The sequence below is a fragment of the Daldinia loculata genome (genome assembly GCF_022478755.1).
Source record: "Daldinia loculata strain CBS 113971 unplaced genomic scaffold F4817scaffold_8, whole genome shotgun sequence".
Classification (NCBI taxonomy): domain Eukaryota; kingdom Fungi; phylum Ascomycota; class Sordariomycetes; order Xylariales; family Hypoxylaceae; genus Daldinia; species Daldinia loculata.
This window is the reverse complement of record NW_026054862.1, coordinates 738,075-762,508: the sequence shown is the minus strand read 5'-3', so window position 1 is coordinate 762,508 and position 24,434 is coordinate 738,075. Positions and strand designations below refer to the sequence as shown.

Below are 24,434 nucleotides of genomic sequence, written 5' to 3'. Positions count from 1 at the left end.
AAGAATGATTATTTCGTAAACTATCGTATTAGCCATAACAAAGGTTAGAATGAGAAATATGATTCCTAGAACCCATACACTGCCGCTACGGTACTGTGCCAGTAACCTTAGAGTGCCCCTCTTAGAGTAAACCGGGAAGCAGCAACATGTCACGATAGCAAAGTCAGCTCCTTCTGACTCACACTGGCCATTAAAAGGTAGGCAGTCTCTGTCAAACACTCTTACATTTTTATTACAGGGATCTCCGTTTCTCGCTTGCCCTCTCTCTACGTGATGACTTCGTTAAGTACCTAATTCGTGTACGTATTTACAGCCCCTGAAAACAACTCGTCCGTACTAGATTATCGAGTCGTGTACATGTCCATCGATATATACCAATAAAATCAATTCCTCGTCGATCCGTAACTCATTTGTGTCGTATTATCTTTCCAGAGTATTATCTTTCCAAAACTCCAGGGTCAACACACTCATACAGGTATCAGGTCTAAAAGGATAGGTACCTTCACGAAGTAGTGTGATTTGAAATGACGATTAATTCCAACTACTACCTCCACCTATCAGTTTAAGTAAGAAGTTCCCTACCATGGTATCCCGATGGTAACTCATAGGCGTTTGTTTCACGGGTATTGGCTACGCCGTATAACCCTAGAGGGCTGGGGGTAGTCGCTGGTTTTGGTGTATTGTCGTCGGGAACTATAAAACCGCTCGGGACGCTCTGTTGCGGTTCCTTTTCCTGTTCCGTCTCCCTTGTATTCTTTCGTTTAGAACGCCAGATCATGAACCAGACCCCTCCAATGATAGCGGCAGCTACAGGCAACCCCACGCCCAAACCTGCACCTAGTGCGGTCGATGTGTTGGCATTGGCAGATGAACTCCCGCTCTCTGTAGAACCTACGCTGCCATTCGTAGGTTGTATTGGCGTTAATTCGGTACTCGTCGCTCCGACTGTCAGAAGCCCTGTTGATATATCGCTGCTCGTGCTAATGACTAGTGTAGAAGACGACGTCGATTCGACTGTAGTAGCTGATACGTCTTTGAGGGGAATCGTAGCAAGAATACTCGGTAGTGTAGTAACATTGTCGTATGTGAATATATTAGACTCGTCCTTACAACAAGTGAACGACCCAATGCCAGTCGACCCATCATCACAGCAGTATGAATCACTTTTACTAATACCGCCACAAGGCCTCACTCCCACCTCTATATCCCCTACGTCTAACACCACGTTAATTCGGATGACCCCATATGAAAAGCCGTGTCAACACTTACACCACGGACAGACTTGAAAACATGCTGTATCGCTCCACGAGTAGTTGGTACACCCTTCTCGTAGATAATCCACAAGGGTTTCGCTTCTGTCTAGGCGAAAATGATAATATAACGTAGAGTTAGCTAATTTCCCGTGTCGCGAGATCTCGAGCTCTTCATTGGAGAAAAGACTGAGGGGGGAGGTTTAGTTGCGCGGAGTAGGACTGCCAGATCCTAACCCCCTTTTTATAAATATACAAAACCTGCAGCCAAGACGGGACTCAACGAAGAGACCGTGTTATCTTAATACCATAAATCGAAACCAGGTCGAAGAGCACAGTTAATTCTAGCCTACATACCTAAGATAACTACGTGCATATCAACATAAGAAGTTAACACCTATCTAAGGAATGCCAAGGTTGCACCACAGTAGTCTTTCGTCCGGGTAAGAGTAAAAGGGTTCAGTTTGCCGGAGAACAATAAGAACTTGGAAAGCGAATGGGCACTGATAGTACTTAAGTTATACTTCAAGTACATTGTACAGAAACGGGTCGCTTTTTTACTTTACTAGAACACCGTTCTTCTGCTAGCCATACGACGAGTATATCTGGTCTCCTGTTATAAATCAACTTTGGATGGATCTATCGCGTCGTATAGTAATATCTTCTATACTCCGAGATATGGTGAAGGAGACACCAACTTTACTAATAAGTCTCTTAAAACAGCAAGTGACAACTTCAATGGCGTTTTAATTTTCCCATTCTCCATAGCTTGTAATATGAATTTCTTGAAAGAGTACCTAAGTTAGTATATTATATTAACATTAGTATTATATACTCTCCAGCTATTAACCCCCCCTTTTTACTAGTAGGCGCTTAACAAATCACGAGTATTGCCAGGTGGTAAGAAGTATGACAGCTGTCAAAGCCCACAGTAAGCTCAATTATATACCTCAATATGGAAGTACCTAGTTGGGGATTGTCTTACTCTTGCCTCATCTCATCTGAACCATCTAGAGTTCATCATATTAGCAATGGCTCCATCACCTCTACCCGAATTCGTGTACAAGATTGTGCCTTCGGCACCCCCTTCGCCAATCCCATCCGAGTATCCCCTCTCGGAACTCGACCAAAAAGACGGGTTTGTTCATTTGAGTATCGGTTCGCAAGTAAGTGCTTAGAGCTATACACGGGATCGCAGACTACCTCCTCTCCCGCGCCGCACTTCATGCTTACACCACTTACCAGATTCCCATAACGGCGGACCTCTTCTTCAAAGAGGCAACGTCTATCTGGGTTCTTAAGCTCCGGTTTGCTCCTAAGTTTCACTCTGCAACGACGTGGGAGATTGAAGGATGTCCGCATCTGTACGGCAACTTCGGCGCCGAGGACGTCGACAGCGTTAAACAGCTCTCGCGATTGGATGGTGAGAGCTGGAAGGAATCGTTGAAGAAGGAGAGTGGCTGGCTGGTCTAAATCCCCCCTTACCAAAAAGCAAGTTTAGGACTTTGGTTACACAGCAGTTATTATTTGGATAAAACACATGCGATATTCATCTTCCTGTTTATTGCTTTGGCGCTAAGCTCCTGAAACGTTCCTATCTAACGAACTGATGTTGTTAAGCTAGTTGTGTAGAGGTCCATTGTCAGATATCAGTATTAAGTCACTAGTAGAAGCCGTTTACCTTCACAGCTTTGAAGGAAATCATCTCCTACGTCTAAGAAAGTTCCCTGTTCCGTCTTTATATGTGATGTGCTTCAATCGAAGTATTTTGCGAGCCACATGGCCACTAATGCTTGCAACATAGGTTAAGACAAGATACCAGGTCTTGAAAACTACCTAAAGTTATGTTGCGACGATATATCGCAGTTATAGCATTAGGACGCAAGTGGTCATACTAGAGATGCCAATTAACATTAAGAGTCATGACTACCTAATGTAATCTACCTATAATGCTCGGGGTGCTATTCTACTACAAGTTGACATGCCTAAAGAGAGCATACCAATCAAACGAGGATAAGCAGAATGCTCAACACCACGAACCCCGAGAGAAGATTTAATCATTTATCGTACAAATTCTCCGCGCAACACAATCCACATATCCTAACGCAGTCCTAAAACATGCCCTCTCAGCAACCAGGCATTTCCTTCAAGGCTGCTCTGAAGTAAGGTGAGCTGCATCGTTCACCATACAGGGGCAGACAACGACGCACTCGATGTCTTTCTTGGTGAATGCGTCTAGCATCTCGAGGAAATTGCGCAAGGCCCGCTGCTCCTATGCCTGCACGTCTTCCCATACGCCTGTAGCTACACGAGCGAGCTCACGAGCATCAGCGTCTCCGCCGAACCTGCCGGAACTGTCTCGGTACGCTTGGAAGAAGCTGTCGAAGTCGTTGTACTTCATTCTAAATTTGCCGTTACGGAACTTGCTCAGTTCTACGAACACGCCTACTTGGCCGCGATAGAGGTTTTCGTAATCGCAATGGCGCAGGCCCCATACATCGATGTACACTCTCTTCAGGTTTATAAATTGAAGCAGCATTAATAGACGCGCTTGGTTGGTCTCGGGTTTCGCGAACATCGAAGCGCGGATCGACACGTTCATGACCGAGGCAATTTCTTCCAACTGGTCTTCGAAAGCGGCTTGTAGCACCGCGGGATAGCGACCAGTAAATTCTATGGTAGCTTTGCTTCTTAGTGCCTCAGTCGATCGTCTTGAAAACTGGATGATGTAGTCAAGCAAAGCTTGTCCTAGAGTGAATATATCAACGAAATTGAGAGTGAGTTGGGGCGCCTTTCTTCGTTGGTGGAACATCGAGATATATCGGCTGACGATTGCGTGGCTCTCCGTATTCGTTAGAAAGAGCGGCCAGAAGAAACCTCGCAAGTCCCGTACAATGGAAGGATAGGAATCACCCCTATTATCTATCGTGTCCGCTGTGAAATAAATATAGGGGGGCCTGTGCTGAGCGGACCAGAAGCGGTTGAAGTCGGGATATTTGTGTCTGAACGCGTCTGCAGCCTGCTCGGCGGCCATTATCCAGACCAACTCTCGGATCTCAGGAGGAAGATCCTGAAGCGGGAAAGATACTGCGTCGCTGGGACATTCTGGCGTATCATTGTCTATCGTGGATGAATCTGTCATGTTGACGTGCTTAAGATACAGTTAGATGTAAATAAACTCGGCGTATTCGAGACGATATTGATTTACGAACAAATTGAGATACTGCTGAATGCGCCGCGGGATTGTACGGGAACGTCGACGTGCAAATAAATATAGGATTCAGTAGTGTGTTTAAAAGAGGAAAGAGGAAAGAGAGATTAAACATGTATTGCGACGGTACCTTCTAAAAAGCCGTAGACCATATTCAGAAATGTACCTAGGTGATATGCAGCTAAGGTTGTACTTTTTTCCAAACTCTTTTTCTAATTGATTATTTTATCAAAACCTCCAAACTCCACCATGAGCCATACTCCATGCTGATAACCAAATTTTGAAGCAAGCCCCCCCCTCGGTGTCGAGCCCCCAAGTCGCAAATTACTAGTTACCTATCTAACATCCCCGACTCCTAACAGCTGATAGCAACTCTTTACCCGTGATTCAATAATTGTCGCAGTCTATCGTCGACCGTCCGCCCCAATTCACTTAGTCCTTCTGAAGGCGCCATTTTCGGAAGAGCTTGTTTCTTTGTCGCCCATCGTCAGCGAGGTCATCTTCGTCTGTGGGGGAGGACGGAGAGCAATCCCCGTTAGTAGATACCTCCACGCGGTCGATGCTCTCGGCCCCATCCTTAGACGAATGTCCAATGCTTCCGTTCGTGCCTGTACGTTTCAGGTCACCTACGTCAACAGCACTGTCAGCTGTAGGAATGATCACGACCGAACTGTTCGAGCGTTTTTGGCTCGTGTTCTGACCGATTCTACCGTGAGCGATGGTACGCTTATGCTTCGCTAGGAAGGACCTATGCGTCCGGTGTAGTGTTTTCGACGGATCAATATCCTCGGCTGAAATACAAGCCCCTGGACTAACGTTTGCGTCTGGATGACGCAGAGAAGTGGTATATTCAGCGAATGCATCCGGAAAGCCAGTATCGTAGTTGCGACTTGTCCGTCGACTGCTGCTTGAGTCCGACATGGTGACAGAATAGTCTATAGCTTTGTCTTAGTTCTGTGTGCCGTAGAGAACGAGACCTTGTATCCAATGAAAGACGTAAGCTATGGCCGAGTCTTATGTACGCACACGGCCACCCCGATTTAAGCTTTATTTCGTGAGGTGGGGGAGGCCGAAGACTTTCATAGGCAGGGATTGAGGCACGAGGAAAAGAGTAGAAACAACAGGAAGAGAAGACAAGATCGTAGATTTGTTAGATCGGGTGGTACGGGGTGGAATAATAATGGAATCAAGCTCCTTGAGCGACGGTGATGAATATCATCATAATAAATATCTAATCCGCTTCGTCGTCCTACCCCTGGCTACTCTCTACACTCGGATCGCATGGGGTTCAAGTATACCATGTCCTCGACAAGACAGGTTCGGACGGAATAACGTCGATAAGCGAATTAGCTCATTTAAGAAATATAATTGGACAGCGTCACTTGACGTAGTTGAAGATTTCGGGCGGCTTTGTTCTGGTATTTTGATAGTATTTTAGCAGCCTACCGAGCTGCGCCCCAGCTGACGAATATGATTGAGCAGACAGAAATGCTTGCTCACCTGAAAGGAGGTAACCTGAAAGCAATGCTGAGATTCCAGCCGGGGCTGACACCAATGCCAAGAAAGAATGACAGGGTTCGGCTCTTTGTATTGGAAATTGCTTGGCAATCAATCAACCGCGCGCTTGAACAATTCCAGAAGATGGAGACAGTAAGAGGGTCTTATTAATTTGGTGCCGTTATCCGGTCCACATTCACGTTGTCAGGAGAAATATTGCTATGCTTCTCGAGACATGGAGTTCGGTACGATTCAGGAGAAAGTTGCAAAGTTGCAAAGTCGGTAAGAAATATTTAGGAATCGGACAGGGCGGAGGGGACAGAACTCGGGTTATTAAATATGTAAGACGGAATAGGTAGGTATGCAAGAGTTCGGAAATAGGTACGCCACGCCGAGGAAGTTAATGTAGGTAAATGTAGGTTATTATCGAAGTTACATAAATGAGATGAGTAATGGTGGATAGTACGGCACGAATATGCAGCCACTTGCGTGTGCTTCGACCTGGGGATTTAACTGGGCTCGAAAGGTCTCGAAAAATATATTTGTTTAGGTGCGACCCTTGCTGGTAACTTTGATGCAGGTCTCTCTTTTGTTTGATGGGTAAGAGAGTCTCGGATTTTAAAGTTTTTTTTTTTGGGTTTTGACTTACGGTATCTGCTGGAGGCTGAGGCGGCTGAGGCGGCAACTTAAGCGTGTACTTAAACGCAGGCTTTCGTGACAAATTCCACTACGCCAACCTTGTGGCGATCATGAATGTAGGGAATGCATGTGGGCAGGCGGGAATCCGATGCCGTGGTACGGATAATCGGAACGCCAATATACATAATCAGTAAGTCGACCAAGGTGACGATGATGATGACCAGATGTACATTGACCAACAATCGCCACGGCAATCACGGCAACCTAGCGGTGGCCACGCAAACAGACCAGCAGAAGAATATGTGATCTAACGATCTGACTAGAACCTATTCTGTCAGGGCCACCCACGCGATTAAAAATCATTGAAACCTTCAAGGGCGCTTTCCTAAACCTCACGGCTAATAATAATACTAAATAATACTAGTTGATGGCTTTGTGAAAGAGCGACTGCCGGGATCCGATTCAACTGATGGGATTAATGGGGCAGAGTCCAAATCAGACAGCCTCATTTAGGTTAGTCATCGTTTATTGGACTAATAAATCCACGTGATACGACAGGGATAATTCATTCCGCTCCACAATAGAAATGGTACCCGCACTTAGGTACGGATTACCTCCTAAGGTGCCTATGACCGAATTGTTCGAGCGCAAGTCTAGAGAGAAAAAAGAATACTGTTTGACCAATCCACGAACACAACAGCTGAACTGGCTAGTAAAGAGGAACTACGGGAAGTAAGGACTTCCTACTCTGAATAACCCCTATTAGCAGCCTTATTGACTACCATAGAGATTTAGGTTAAGCATAAGAAAATTAAAACCAATATCTCATAGACCCAAGATCGAACTCCAAAAGATGTGATGCATGTCTTATCTCATTCTCTCAAAGTGCCAGCTAGCTATAGAGTAGCGCTTTGGCTAATGGAAGTTTGGGCTAAGGATTAGTGGGGTGCGGGGTGCATTTCTATAGAGGCTATAGGACTAGATTTAGGGCTACAAAGCCATCGACATTGGCTGCCAGACAGGTGCTTACACTAAATAACTAGAGAAGCTAATGTCTAGGATAACACACGAGGGTTAGATATCAAATCATAGAAAACTACCTATACCTAAGGCTAAGGAAATGACATGAGCATATAAAAGTACCTATTTTTAAACTTAAGTAGGTTTAAAAGTGCAACCAACGCTCTTATACAAAAAAGTAGAATAGAATGCGTTATATTGGCCACTGTATAGAGATGCAAATTCAACATTAAGCGTTAGGATGATAGATTTACAGGGTTTACATCTTCTCATATAATATACCTTAGGTACCTTTACGCGGATATTGAATATTTTTACCATATTCCAAGGCTTAGTGTCTCTTTCGTTGTTTAAACAAAACAGGCTTTCATGTGATCTGGTCACGGTTCACTAAACTTCAACATCTCTATACATGTAGAGATTCTAAAGACTATCTCTACATACGCGAACTGTACGCGAAATATAATGACTTTATTAGTGCAGGTAAGCATAGTAGTCTTCCATTCTAGCCTCTATGAACCAGGCGTTTCTCGCAAGTTGAATAGACTTTGAGACCAGTGACTGGTAGTCTCTTGAGAACAGGCCGAGCTAGGTGATACCAAGTTGACTTTTTCTCAGGGTGGTATGCTTGGCGGTTCCAACGGGATCAACAGCCTTTTTTTTTTTTTTACACCTAGTTACATGTAAAGCTAATGTTGATGCTTAGGGCTAGATAGGTAACTGTCAGGATTTATACCCTTTGATGGATGTCATACACGGAGTGAGTGTCTAGGATAGGTAGAATCGTAGATCAAGTGGTAGATAGTATTGAACTTGTAACGCCTGGCCTTCTATCCTCTTACGAGGGCGTTGCGCGCCCCTTATATAGTAGATAAACCCCTGTAGCTACCCCTATGTCAGAAAGAACCCTTGATGTATGTCACAATAAGTGAATCATTAGTTCTGATGTAAATTAATCACCTACTCACTTTCAACATAAAAACTTACCAAAGAAAAAAGAAACAGATCCTCAACATTTATAAGCCCCGGTAACATATACGAACACCGAGTCATCTTGCGTTCAACTGATAGGCGATTAAAGTCGCTTATTAGGATTTAAGATCGCGAAGTGATTAGATAGGTCCCTAAGGTATCCAGTTCTTCGTGTAACCACGGAATGCTCTCACTACTGGGCTTGCATCATGGCACCCTCTAACAGCTATCTAAGATCTCGATGAAGATGTCTCCAACTCCCGCATACGTCCCAGAAAAGCCATCAGCAGCTTTATAACAGATAGTTGAAAGTGTTTGCGAGATTACCTGCATATACTATGTAACTTGTGAAAATCACACTACATCCGCTTCTTCCGACAATGTAACCCCTAGGTGAAACATATTTTGACTTTATTTCCATGGGCTTCATGATAAAGACTTTAGCATTAGCGCAATTCATATCTCCAGATCATCGTACCACCATGACAATATTGAACGGTGTCAGAGCTTAATGATCTTACTAAAATTCATAAAAACGACAAACTCTAGTGACATTATAGTATTAGAACCAGTAGTTAGATACATGGGTACCCAGGTGCGTATAAGCGATTAAATATACCATAATTCAGAGTGTCCCTTTCGGCCTCAAAACGTAGTCGCATGGCTCGACACCATCAACTCTCAACTCAACATAAGCCCCCAAAATATTAAGATATCATTGCAGCTATGTGATACCATTTTTTTTTTTTTTAAAAAAAAAATACCATCTTAATTCTAGCCTTCAATATAAGACGCTACAATATCAGAAATATGATCGCTGCTTATTGCTAACACCTATGGATGGCACTCAGACATAAAGCAAATCCCGAAACTCCATTGCATGGGGAATGGCTACAGTTTGGGTATAATCACGCATATAACTTCCTCTCGTAAGAGACATAAACTCGATGTAACCTGCAGCCTCTTATAATGATTATACGTCAAGAACTATCGGGCTATGATGAATTCAGGACAGCCTCAAATGCCGGGGTTTAATATCTCGCCTAAGTCCGTCCTCTTTGCCAAATCGATAGAATATAAATAGTGACTTTACCCCGTGGATTATTGCTTATGATCGGTCATCCCTCACTATACCTTGTTATACAACCCTATATGCACTTCTCTTACTCAAAACCAATATAATGGCCACTATCCAGGAGGTAAAAGCAGTAAACCTAGATGCCCAGCCCCTGTTGCCCCCAGACGGCCCACGGGAGCAGCTTCTATCGAGTATACGAGGGTCTCAAGTGATTATCCCCGATATGCAAACAATGATCAGCCACTGGCCCCAAAGAAGCCATCCAGATGTTGAAAGGATAGATAAATACGTCCAAGAGACAATTGCAAAGTAACTACCTGGTATGCTCCACTCTTAAATCCTCTACCAACTCATATATTGCAGTCTTTCGTCCTCGACAAATAATAATGCCCGGCTCCGTAAATTGAAAGAAACTCATGTAGGCCCCTTCGCTGGTACGTGGTGGCCGTACGCATCGTACGAGACGTTGGAAACTGTTGCGCGCTTGGTTATCTGGGTGAGGGGTACAGAACCACCATCACACTAATTCTGACTAACTAATATTGCTGAAAGCTCTTTGCTTGGGACGATGGTATGTCGGTCATCCAAATCGCAGATGTATAATTTGTCTCTTATTAAATGACTTATCTAGAGACGGACTCGGCGGAGATTTCGACAATAATCAATGACTGGAGTGCAGCTTCTGCATTCCGACAGAGAACTATCGACTACGTACAGCAAAGTTTATCTAGAATTCCGAAATCGAAGCAAACCGAAACAAATCCCCTAATCACCTGTACTGGCCCAATTGCAGAAGCCCTATTAAAGTCCTATAACGACCGTACATACATTATCCTAGGACCTACCACACTTTGCTACCATATCATGATCTCACCAAGGTCTAGGTCAGATCAGCACGTTTCTTAGCAAGGTATTGTTTTACATTAACAGGAGGCAACCCCCCGGGGCTACACAATAGCCCAAATTTACAACTAATTAGATTAAACAACCCTTTTATATAAATATATATAAAAATTGTTAAAATATATTAAAATATTACATTTTTTAATTAATTAAAAATATATTTAATTATTTTATCTTTTATACTATATAATATAACTTTTTTAATAATAATTTAAATATTAATAAAAATATTATTTATTAATTTTTTAAACTAATAACAATTTTTAATTAAATATAATATAATAATAAAAATAAATATTATTTATTATTTTTAAAAATCGTTTATTTTTATAAAAAAATCAATATTAACGTTAATATTAACCGATTTAAAATTATTTTATTTTAATTTTATTATAATATTATTTACATTTTCCGTTAATTTTTAAACAAATTTAAAAAATTTAATTTTATTAGTTTTAATATTTTTTACAGTTATTTTAATAATTTTTAATTTTTTTTTTATATTTTTTAATCTTTTATTTATTTTTTTTAAATATTTTTTAATATTAAATTTATTATTTTTATTATATTTTTTTTTATTTAATAAATTAAAAAACATATTATCATTATTATTTTCTTTTTATTTTTTTATTTTTTTATTAATAATTTTATTTTATTATATTTCAAAATTCGGGGACCACCGTTTTTATAACGCATTAAATATAAAAATATTTTTTAAAATATATAAAATTAATTTCCCATTTTAATTAATTTAAATAAAATATATCTTTAAATTTATAAATAATATCAATATATAAATTTTTAAAAATTAAATTATATAAAAAAAATCTTTTATAAAAATTAAATTTATTTATTAAAAATAAAATTTAATTTTTTTTAATAAATTTTTTTTATAAATTTTAATAAATAAATAAAAATAATTTTATATAATTATAATTAATTTTATTTAATAAATAGTTTTAATAATTTTAATAATATTAATTAAATATATATATATATTTAACTTTTTTTTAAAATATTTTTAAATTTTTTAAATATTAAGAAATTTATAATTAAAAATATTATTTATATTTTTATATAAATATTTTAAACTAAAATATTTATAACGTTAAAAAATTATTTTATAATTTAATTTAATAAATTTTTACATTATTAAAAAAATGTATTATATATAAAATATATAATAAACGTAAATTTTAATATTTTAATTTAAATAAAATATATATATTTTTTTAAAACTATTTAATAACTTTTTATTAAAATTATTAAAAATAAAAAAAATAAAAACTATTAAATAAAATATATTACAATAAAAAATAAAAATTACGTTAAATAATTTTAAATATAATTTAATAATAATATAATTTAAACCGGTTAAATAAAAAAATAAATTTAAATTTATACTATAACGTTTTAAATTAATAATATATTTTAAAATAATATATATTAATTTTTATAAATTTTTAATTTTAACTTTTATTTTAATAATATTTTTACATTTTACTTTAATAATATTGTTACTTTTTACTTTAATAATATTATTACCTTTTATTTTAATAACATTTTTACCTTTTACTTTAATGACATTTTTACTTTTTACGCCAGTAACATTTTTAGCCTTTTTAATATTAATATTATTAAAACTTTTATAAAAAATAACTTACTTATAATTATAACATATAAATAACATTATTTAATATTAAATAAATTAAATTATAAACATTTAAATTTAAATATTAATTATATAAAATTATAAATTAAATATAAATTATATAAATTATAAATAAATAATAAAATAAAAAATATAAATAAATAAATATTATTAATTTATATTTATTATAAATAATAATAATATACATTATTATAATATTAAAAAAAAATTATATTATATTAATAAATAAATAATAAAAAGTTAAAAATTAAAATTATTATTTTTATTATAATATAACTATATTATAAATAAAATATATTTAAAAATTAAAAATTTTTAAAATATTAAAAATAAAATTTAATTTATTTTTTAATATTAAATTAATTAAATTATTAAAAAATTTATTAAAATAACTTTTTTTATTATTTTAATTAATATATATTAATTATATAATATAACTTTATATAATTAAATTTAAATAACTAATTATATTTTAATTATTACACTTTTTATATTTATATAATAATTTTTTTATATAAATAGTTATTTTTACTTTTTTTATCCCGCGCGGGGTATAAATAATTTTTATTTTAATAATTCTTTTTTTCTTTTTTTTAACTTTTTTTAATTTTAATAATAATTATTTATATAATATTTTACTATTATTTAATATATTAAACGTTTATAATTATTCTTTTATAATTTTATAAAATATTAAAATTTTAAATATTATTTTTAAACGTAAAATTATATATTAAAATTATTATAAAATTATAACAAATATACGCTTTTTTTTTAAAAATAATAAATTATTAAAAATAATTTATTATAATTTATTATATTATACGTTAAATAATTATTATTTATTTATTATAACTTTTTAATTAATTATTTTTTAATATTAATAAAATTTATTATTTATAATAAATATTATAATAAAAAATCGTTTAATTATTACTTTATTTATATTATTACATTTTATTTATTTTTAATTATATAATATATATTTAATATTAATATTTTATAAATAAATTATCTTTTTTTAAAACCTATTATAAATAATTTTTAAAAATTATATTAAATTTTTATAAAAATTATTAATAATAAAACCTTTAATTTAAATGTTATACAAAACAGTTTTATATTATTTTATAATATTTAAAAAAAAGGAAATCGAAAATATAAACGGTATTATTATATTTATAATTACATTATTTTATTAAATAAATAAATTATAAATTATAATAATTTTATTTTTATAAAAGATTTAAATAAACCTTAAATTATTAACCAATTTTAAACCGTTAATAAATTTTAAATTACCGATAAAGTTTAAGTATTATATTATTTTAAATTAAAATTATAATTATTAAAATTATAATTATTAAAATTATAATTATTAAAATTATAATTATTAAAATTATAATTAAATTAAAAACTTTAAATAATTATTATTTATAAAAAAGTTATTTTATATTTATTTTTTTGGTTTTTTTTTTATAATTTTCTTTTATATTTAATCTTTTTTATTTTATATTTTTTTTATTAATATTCCATATTTATATTAGTAAATTTAAAAGGTTAAATTTGGTTTTTCTTTTAAAAAAAAAAAAAAAATTATTAACAGTTAAATTATATTATAATAAAACAATAATTAATTATTATTATTTTATTAAATTAAATTAAACAATTAATATTTATTTTTATTTAAAATAATAATTTTAATAAAGTTTAATAATTTTTATTAATAAATAATAATAATTAAAACTTTTTAAAATTTATAATTTTTAAAAATTATATATAAATTATTATAAAGTTAATTTTTTTCTTATTAATTTCTTTTTTATTAATTTATTTTATTATAAAATTTAAATATATTTTAAATAAAGTTTAATTTTAAATTTTAAACTTTATAATTATAAACGTTAATATAAATATAAAATTTAATTAATCAAAAGATTTAACATATATAAAAGCTTTATTTTCATTTAATACGTAAATTTTATTTAAAAATAAAAATAAAAAACTTTTATTTAAACCTAATAAATAAATTTTAAATATAATTAATAATAATATTAAAATTATTTTTAATAATTTTATAATAAAAAAAATATTCGAATTAACCATATATATAAAAGAATTTAAATTAAAAATAAACGTTTTTATTATATATTTAATATTATTAACTATTTTTAAAACTTAATAATTATTTATTATTAAAATAATAAATATATTTTTTATTAATATTAAATAAATTAATATTTTTAAAATTAAATTATTTATCATTTTAAAAACTTTTATAAACGTTTTAAATTTTTTTTTTTTTTAAATTTTAAATATATATTTTAATAAAAAAATATAAACCTTTTACTTTTATTTTTTAACAAAAATTATATAAACTTATAAATTTATTATATATTATATTAAATTTAAAAAAATTATAACTTTACACTTTTTATTTAAAAATATATATTTTAATTTTATTAACTTTACATTTAAAACGTTAACATTATTACTTATTTATAAATTTCTTTTTAATTATTTAAATAAACCTAAAAACCAAATATTTATTATTTTTATTTATTAATTTAAAAAAACAATTATAATAAATTTTTACCATAAAATATAATTTAAAAAATAATTATTATTTATTATTTTAAATAATTCTCCAATTTCTTTATATTTTTTTTAATTTATTACTTTTTTAAAATATAATAAAAATTTTTTTTAAATTAATTTAAATTAATAAAAATTACCATAAAAAATTATAATTAATATTTTATTAAAATTTTCGTTAAATTTATCTTATATTTTTTAAAATTAAAAATATATTATATAAAAATTAACTCCATTTATCATATTATATTTATTTATTACCAAAATATTAATTTATTTCCAAATAATTTATTTTCCAAATAAAAAACCTTAAAACATAATAATAAAAAAAACTACCATAAAATAAATAATAATACTATTAATATAAGCTTTTATAAATCTTAATATAACAATAAATTTAATTTTTTTATAAAATCTTTTATTTTTAAAAACTTTAATTAATATTTTAATTATAACGCTTTTTTTAATATTACTTTTACTTTTTAAATAAAAAAATAATTAATCGTTATTTATTAAAAAATCTTTTATAATATTATCATTATTAATAATTTATATTAAACATATTACGTTAATTTTATTTAAATATTAAAAAATTATAATTAAAATAATTAATTATTTTTCGTTTAACTTATTTTATTAAATTAATATTTAACCTTTATTAAACCACATATAACTAATATAAAAATTAATAATTATTATTATTAAAATAATATATATTAATAAAATATATATTATTGTAATAAACAATTATAATTAAATAAAATTTTCATTTATTTTAAACAATTTATTTACTTTTTACCTTTTAAAACCTTTTTTAAAATTTATATTTTAAACATTTATTACATTTAATTAATCACTTTTAAAATTTAACTTTTTAATTATTTTAATTAACATTTTTTAATTTAATAATAAAAATTTTAATTTTTATTCCTTTATTTAATTTATAATTACATAATAAAAAAAATCGATATTTTTAATAAAATTAACCATGTTAATATAAAAATCACTAATCATTATATAATAATAATTAAATTTATTTCCAATTAAAAAATTTAAAACCTTTTTTAAATCATTTATTTAATAAATTTATAATAATTAAATTATAAAAGATTTAAATATTAAAACGTTTTATATATAATTTAAAAATATTTAAAAAAAAAGAAAATAATTATTAAAAATTATTTATATTTATTAATTTATCTTTTTTATTATTATTATTATTATTATTATTATTAAATATTTTATTTTTATTTATAACTTTATTTTAATTTATATAAATATTTTAGATTTTTACGTTTTAAATAACATTTTCTTTTCACCTTTTAAAAAAATTAAAATTATTATTAATAAATTTTAAATATTTATTTAATTATAAGTTAAAAATTTATTAAAACTTTAATAAAATATTAAAACTTTTTATAATAAACCTTTTTTAAAATATAAAAAAAATAAAACAAATAATTACATTTTTATTATAAATTTCAATATTTTTAAAATTAAATAAAAATTGTTTAATTAAAAAAAAGGTTTTTATATTAATTTTATTAATTAATTTTTGGTAAAACTTATTTTTAATTAATAAATTATCGAAAATAATATAATTAATTATTTACTTTTTCTTTTTTTTTACTTTTTTAAATTTTTATAAATTAAATATAACAATAATTTTAATAATAAAAATGTAATCGTATAAATACATATTTCGAAAAAAAGCGTTTTAATATTAATATACTTTAAAAAAGATTAATTTAACCCTCCCGGCGTTATCCAACGAAATAATTAATTTTAATTTTTATTTTTTATCATTTTAAAATACATTTAACGTTAAATCCTTTAAATAAAATTATAATTACCAAATAATTTAATAAAGAATTTAATAATAAATTTAACGTTATTATATTTTAAAATTATAAAAAATATTATATTTAAAAATATAATTATATATATTAATTAAAAAAACATTTTTTTTAAAAAAAACTTTATTAAATATTTTTATTATTAAACTTTAAATTACTTCGTTTTTATTTTTACTATTTAAAAACGTAAAATTTTATTTTAAAATATTTAAATAAATAATAATAAAAATTAATCTTTAATATATAAATATATTTAATTTTATAATATAATTAATAATATAATAAAAAAATATTAAAATTTATATTTTAATAAAAATTAACATAAAATTATAATTATATTATAAAATAATTATAATTACTTTATTTTAACGTATATAATTTTAAAATTACCTTTTTATTTATAACATACTTTTATTATTTATATAAATTTTTAAAACTAATAACCACAACCATTTAAATTTATATTTTTTTATTAACCAATATTTTTTTTTTAATTCCAACCTTTTTATATTTATAATAAATAGCTATATACTTATAAAATTAAATAATAATAACAATAAATTATATTTCATTTTTTTATTTAAACTTAAATTAATTTAAATCTTTTTACAAACTTTTACTTAATTAAAATCAATTATAAATTTAAAATTTTAATTTAAACATATTTTTATTAAAATTTTTTAAAAATACTTATTTACTTATTTTAAAAAATATTATACCTTTTTAAATTTATTTATTTACATATTATTAATAAAATTCTTAATATTTATATTTTTATAAAACCAAAAAAAGCCATATAAATAAAAAATTTTACAACCATTTATTTTAATAATATTAAAATATTAATTTATTAACCTAAACATACCGTTTATTATATTAACACAAATAATTTTTTTAAAAAAAATACTTATATAATTATAAAACCAAATAATTATTATTATTAAATCTTAATTTATTTCTTTTATAATTATACGTTATTTATTAAAAAAAACTTTCTTTAAACATAATTAAACCCGTTAAAAATATTAATAATTGCAAAATTATCGTTTTATTTTAATATAAATTAATAATAATATATTATTAAAATTAATTATAAATTAAATAATAAATATACTATATTTAATAATAAAATTTTTAATTATATTTTATTAATAAATTTTTTTTTTATTAAAAAAAAGTTATTATTAACCAAAAATTACAATTTTTTTAAATAAGTTTTACATATTTAAATTATTAATTAATATATATTATTTAAATTTATAATTAATTTAAAAAAACTAATTTAAAATTATTAATTTAATAATCTTATAAATTTAATAAAAAAATAATTTCTTTATTTATACTTTATTAATTTTACCGTTATTATTTTTTATAATTTTATTAAATATTAAAAAAAAAAAAACTAAATATATAGTTATAATATTGCCATATTAACAAAACTTAATAAAAATTTACAATTTTAAATTAAAATTTTACTTCTTATTTTTATTACAATTTTATCTTTAATTATAAATTATTATTATTAATCCATTTTATTTATATAAAAAATTTTTAATAAAAATTAACATAAAATAATAAAAATTTTAAATATTTAAAAAATAACTATTTAATAATATTTATAAATATAACTACTTTTTATTAATAATATATTTCGTTATATTAATTTCGTAATAATTAAAATTATTAAATTTATTATTAACTTATAACAAACGTTTAACTTAAAACAATTTTTAAACAAAAAAAACCTTTTAAACATTATTTACTTAATTTTTATTAAAAAAAAAAAACTTTAAAAATATAATTATTAATAAAGTTTCAAGTTTTTTCTTTATTTTAAATATTTAATTAATAAAAATATTTAATATAAATAAACTATTATTATTAATAATTTTATTAAATAAAACATTATATAAATTACGTAATATTTATACTTACTTATTATTATTAAAAATTATATTAAATAAAATATTATATAAATTATAAATTATTTATACTTATTTATTATTATTAAAATTACTATTATTTAAAAAAAATTTTTTATAAAATAACTTATTAAATATTAAATTTATTTTATTTAATTAAAACTTTAATTAAAAATTATAAAACGTTAATATTTTTAATATTAAAAAGAAATTATTTTAATAAAATATATAATTAAATTTTTAAATAGTTTTTTATTTAATATTTAATATATAAATAATGTTTTTAAAGATTTATAATAATAAAACCTTTTTTTTATTATTTTATATTTTTTAAAATTAACTATTTAAATTAATTTAAAAATATAAATAATTATTTTTTATTAACTACTATAAAACTTTTATTATTACAAATTTTTATAAACCAAAAAATAATAATAAATTTCTTTTATTAATTTATTTAAACCATACCATAAAATATAAATATTACTTAATATATTTTCCACTTTATAAAATAACATCTTTATTATAATAAATAAATTATTAACAAAAATTATAATATAACTTATTATTTTATAATAAAATTAATTAATTAATTAATTAATTAATTTTAAAATTTAATAAAAACTTAATAATTATGTTAAAAACACATTTAAACATTAAAAACCTTTTTTTTAACAATTATAACTTTTTAATTATAAATAAAAAAAAATATATATATAAAATATAAAATATTATTAATTAATAATTATTCGGAGATTTTTTACAATTTATATTAAAATAATAATATTTATATATAATCGTTAATTTTTATCGTTTATAAAAAAAATAATTAAATTAATTAAATTAATAAATTATTTAATTTAAATTAAAAAAAAAAGCTATTATAAACGTTATAAAAAACTATCAAAAAATAATTTTTACGTTATAATAAACAATTCCTTTTAAAAATATTAAATAAAACAAAAATAATATTAATTTAATAATAAACAATTAAAATTTTATATTTTAAATTAAAACTTAAAAATATAAAATATTTTATATTATAAACTTACAAAATTTAAAAATAATTATTTAACAAAAACATTTATTTTTTTATTAAATTTTTTATTTATAATAATTATAAATATATTAATAATTTAACGCAATTATATATATATATTTTTTTTAATTTATTTATAACAATATTATTAATAATTATATAAAAACATATTACACATATTATTTTATTATAAATAATAATATTATTAACGATTATATTTGGTTTTATATTTTATCATTTTATACCACCAACTATTTATTAAACAATTATTATAACTAATATATTAATAATATTAAAAAGATTAATTATAAAATAATTAATTAATATAAATAAAAATATAATATAATTATTTAAAATAACATATAATAAAAAAGATTTTAATAATAATTTAATAAATTATTATTAATAAAAAAAATTAAAATTTAATAATAATATTATATAAAATATAATAAATATAATATAAAATATAATAATTATAAAATAATTATAATATATTAATAAATATATATTAATTTAATTATCAATTTTAAGTTTTTTTTTTACCTTTTATACATTTTATAATTTTATTTTAAATATTTTTTATTAAATATTTTTTAAATTTTTAAATTATTTTTCCTTACCGTTTTTTTTTAATTTTTAATTTTTAATTTTTTTATAATTTAATATTATAATTTACATTAAACATTTTAACTTTATTAAATTTTAAAGTTAAATAAAATCGTAAATAATTTTATATAAACCGTTTTTATTAATATTTAAATTTTAATTTAAAGATAATATATTTTTAATTTAAATATATTTATAATAATATAATATATATAAACGTATAAATTATAAATAAATTTAAAATTTTATATAAAAATAAATATTAATAATTAAATAAAAATAAAAGATTTTATAAATTTTATTAAAAAATAATTGTAAATATAAATTAAAAATTAATATAAAATATAATATAAATATATAATAAACTATAAATATATAAAAAAAAAATTAAATTATAATAAGTTTATTAATAATTTTATTTATTTTTTTAAATTTATTAACTAGTAAAAATAATTTTTAATTAAAGATTTTATTTAATAATATTTATTTATTAATTAAAATAAAGCGTAAAAGATTTATTTTTAATTTTTTAACATTAAAACTATTAAAATTATATAATATTAAAATTTATTATTATAATAATAAAATAAACGGTTAAAAAAAATAATAGTTTTAATAAATTATTAAAAAAAAAAGAAATAAAAAATAAAAGAGATTTTAATTAAAATAATTTAAATAATTAAATTAAATAAAATTTAATATTATAAATAAATTAATAATTTATTTTTATATATATTATATTTAACGTTTAATATAATATATAATATAATATATAATATAATATATAATATTATATATAAATATAATTAATATTAATTATTATTATATATATTTATATATATATATAATTATATTTTTTTTTATAATATTTTTAATTTTTTTTTATTTTAATTATATTAATTAAACCTTTTTAAACTTTATTATAATTTTTATTAATATTATAAATAAAATTATTATTTTAAACCGTAATAATGAATAAGAAGTAAAAACTCTTGTAAAATATAGCTTATTATTTTAACAACTTAATTTTTGTAAAAAGCTTTAAACCGTTAATGATAACATTATACTTTATTTTATAAATACGAATTTAACTAATTAATAAACGAGGAATAAAAGGTAATAAAATAAAATCGATATAAATTAAAGGTTAAAATAACTGTTAATTAAAAGATGATTTAAAATGAAAGTGTGTGTGTTTTTTTATCAAAAAAATAAAATGATTTTAAAACTTTTATATGATTTATAAGGCTAAAATTACGTAATAAAATACCTTATAACCGGGTTTAATAACACTACACTTGTTTAATAAATAATTTATAAAATTTAAATTTATTATTTTATTATTTAAAGTTAAAGTTAATATATTTAATAACTTTTTTAATTAAATTAAATTAAATATTTTCTTTTATAATTTAAAACTAATAATTATAGTTTATATATTTAATTAAAATTTATATTAAATAATTAAAAAAGTTATATTTATATTTAATAATTTAAGTACGTAATATATTTATATAATAAATAGCAAAAACTTTAATTTTATATTAATATAAAAAATTATTATAATAAATTTTATTAACGTAATAAAATAATAAATAATATTAATTTATTATTTTTATAAATAAATATTAATAATTTTTAATTTTTTAATAATTTACCTAAATTTTATTTAAATAAAAGTTATATTATGTAACTTTATTAAATAAATATATAATATTTTAAAAGTTTTAAAATTAATTTTTTAAAATATTAAACTATTATTTAAATATAAGGTTTTTTTAAAAGTATAATTTTATTTCTAGTAAAAAAAAATAATATATATAAACCTTTTATATAAAAATGTTTATTTTTTTTATATATTTTTATTTTTTAATAAATTTATAAAATGGAAATATTTATAAATAATAAATAATATAAAAGTAAATTTTATAATTAATTAAATAATTTATTATATAAATTTAATTATAAATTAATTTAAAGAAAAGTTTATATTTAAAATAAATTATAAATTATAAATTTTTATTAAATATTTATTTATTTTATTTATTTTATTTATTTTTTTAATAAAATCTTTATAACCAATTAATTAAACTATTTTTACAATAATTTTAAATATTATTATTATAATATTTTTTTTAAACCAAATATATTAATTAAAATTAAAATATTTTAAAATTAAAAAATAAAGTATATAAAATTAATTAAAAAGTAGTTTTAATAAAATAACCATATCAGATTTTTAAAAATAACATAATTTAATTATTTATAATAAGTTAAATATTAATAATAACGTAATTACCTTTTAAACTTTTATTAATAATAAAAATTTAACATTATATTTTAATTAAAATAAATCTTTCGCGGTAAATTTAATAAATTTAGTTATTAATAAAAATAAAATAATTATTAACCTTATAAAATTTATAATTAATAATTTAACTTTTATATTTCCAATTAATTTTAATAATAATAATTTAAATAATAAAACGCTTAAAAAACGCAAAATTATTAAACGATATTTTTTAAAACAAAATTTAAAACGTATAAAGTTTATTTAATAAATCCAAAAAATTAATTATATAAAAAATAACGTTATAATAAACTTATTATTTATTAAAACTATAATAAAAAAAGCTTTAATTATTAATAAAAAAAACTTTAATTTAAAAATTATTAATAAATAAAATTAAAATACCGTTTTTATAAAATTATAAAATTTATTAATAATTAAAATAATATTTAATATCTATTTTTTAAAAAATATATTTATATATATATAATAACTTATAAAAATATTTAAATTTATTAATTTAATAAATTAAAAATTTTTATTAATTAAATATATATAATTTAACTTATAAAATAAATATAATTTTATTATAAAAATATACTTTAAAATAAATATTTAATATTAATTTAATTAATTTAATTTATTTAATTTTAATTAATTTTATTTATTTAATTTAAAACTTATAAATATTAAACTTTAATTTTTAATGTTAAAAAAATAATATTAAACTTACATTAAAAAAAAACAATTACTACCTTTATTATTATAATAATAATTAATATATATACCTTTAAAATCATACTTTATACCCATTAATATAACCATATAATTATTTTAAAACCCTTTTCCTTTAATATAATTATTATATTTATTATTATAAAATTTACATATTTTATATATTTATAACATAATAACGTTAATATTAAATAATTATTAAACATTAAATTATTTTTACAATTTAATAAATATAAAATTATATTATAAATAATTATATATTAATTTATTAAAAAAAGTTTAAATTACATAATTTTTTAATATAAATATAAACTTTAATAAAAATAAAAAAATAATATTTTTATATTTTACTTTAACCATTTTAAAAATTAAAAATATATTTTTCCAAAAATCTTTATTTAAGTAATATTTAAATGGTAAATATAATAATAATAAATTAAATAATAATAAAAGATAAAAGGTTTAACAATTATTAATAAAAAAACATATTAAAATTTATATCGGAAAATAAAAAATGGATAATAATAAAAAATAATTTTTATAATAACTTTTTTATTTTAACTATTAATAAATTATAATTATTTCGTTTTATATTTTATTTAATATAATTATTAATACAACATTTTTTATAAATTTTATAAATAATTTAAATATAAAAAAATCAATTATAAAAAAATTAATTATAATAATATTTAACATAAATTTTAAAACCATATTTAATTGCAAATAAAAAAAAATTTATTATTTAATTAAAATTAAAATTAAAAATAAAAAAACTATTTTTATTAAATATTTACGTATTTAAAAAAATAAGAAAAAAATAAAATTAAAATAATTTAAAATAATAAATTATTACGTATATACGCGTTATAAATTATTAAATAAATACGTAATAAATAAATTAACCAAATATAATTTAACTTTAAAATTATGAAAATTTTATTAAATATAATTAACTTATAGTTTTTCAAAAATAATAAAATAATAATATAATAAAAATATTATTATTTTATTAAATTTTAAAATATTTATCATATATAATTTAAAACTATTTTATATTTTAATAAAAAAATTATTTATATTATTTATAAAAAATAAACTATATATATATTTAAAACTTTTTAATAATTAATAAATAATTAAATAATA

General features: G+C 23.1%; 5 protein-coding genes across 5 annotated transcripts; 2 read left to right on the top strand and 3 right to left on the bottom strand.

Moving 5' to 3' along the window:
* Positions 1-562: 562 nt before the first annotated feature.
* On the bottom strand, positions 563-1,292 carry F4817DRAFT_313173 (uncharacterized protein; the record flags this gene model as incomplete). Its single annotated transcript, XM_049300213.1, has 2 exons — positions 563-1,215; positions 1,283-1,292. The coding sequence occupies 2 exons, from the start codon at positions 1,290-1,292 to the stop codon at positions 563-565; spliced, it is 663 nt and encodes a 220-aa protein (XP_049162050.1).
* Positions 1,293-2,158: 866 nt separating this feature from the next.
* On the top strand, positions 2,159-2,972 carry F4817DRAFT_329009 (uncharacterized protein). The gene is made up of 2 exons (XM_049302215.1): positions 2,159-2,416; positions 2,496-2,972. Exons 1-2 carry the CDS (start codon positions 2,282-2,284, stop codon positions 2,721-2,723), a joined length of 363 nt encoding a protein of 120 aa, XP_049162049.1. The 5' UTR covers positions 2,159-2,281; the 3' UTR covers positions 2,724-2,972.
* A 167-nt stretch (positions 2,973-3,139) lies between these two features.
* On the bottom strand, positions 3,140-4,554 carry F4817DRAFT_329007 (uncharacterized protein). The gene has a single exon (XM_049302214.1). The coding sequence runs from the start codon at positions 4,390-4,392 to the stop codon at positions 3,523-3,525; it is 870 nt and encodes a 289-aa protein (XP_049162048.1). The 5' UTR covers positions 4,393-4,554; the 3' UTR covers positions 3,140-3,522.
* A 180-nt stretch (positions 4,555-4,734) lies between these two features.
* On the bottom strand, positions 4,735-6,062 carry F4817DRAFT_286079 (uncharacterized protein). The gene is made up of 2 exons (XM_049299599.1): positions 5,962-6,062; positions 4,735-5,876 (listed from the first exon to the last, which is right to left on the bottom strand). The coding sequence occupies exon 2, from the start codon at positions 5,380-5,382 to the stop codon at positions 4,894-4,896; it is 489 nt and encodes a 162-aa protein (XP_049162047.1). The 5' UTR covers positions 5,383-5,876; positions 5,962-6,062; the 3' UTR covers positions 4,735-4,893.
* Positions 6,063-9,533: 3,471 nt separating this feature from the next.
* On the top strand, positions 9,534-10,564 carry F4817DRAFT_328998 (uncharacterized protein). The gene has a single exon (XM_049302213.1). The coding sequence runs from the start codon at positions 9,771-9,773 to the stop codon at positions 9,978-9,980; it is 210 nt and encodes a 69-aa protein (XP_049162046.1). The 5' UTR covers positions 9,534-9,770; the 3' UTR covers positions 9,981-10,564.
* The last annotated feature ends 13,870 nt before the right edge of the window (positions 10,565-24,434 follow it).

Excerpts from the sequence above, each read along its gene's own strand:
- F4817DRAFT_329009 (XM_049302215.1), top strand. The coding sequence starts at position 2,282 with ATGGCTCCATCACCTCTACCCGAATTCGTGTACAAGATTGTGCCTTCG. Across the intron at positions 2,417-2,495 it reads ATTTGAGTATCGGTTCGCAA|ATTCCCATAACGGCGGACCT; the intron begins GTAAGTGCTTAG and ends ACCACTTACCAG.
- F4817DRAFT_329007 (XM_049302214.1), bottom strand. The coding sequence starts at position 4,392 with ATGACAGATTCATCCACGATAGACAATGATACGCCAGAATGTCCCAGC.
- F4817DRAFT_286079 (XM_049299599.1), bottom strand. The coding sequence starts at position 5,382 with ATGTCGGACTCAAGCAGCAGTCGACGGACAAGTCGCAACTACGATACT.
- F4817DRAFT_328998 (XM_049302213.1), top strand. The coding sequence starts at position 9,771 with ATGGCCACTATCCAGGAGGTAAAAGCAGTAAACCTAGATGCCCAGCCC.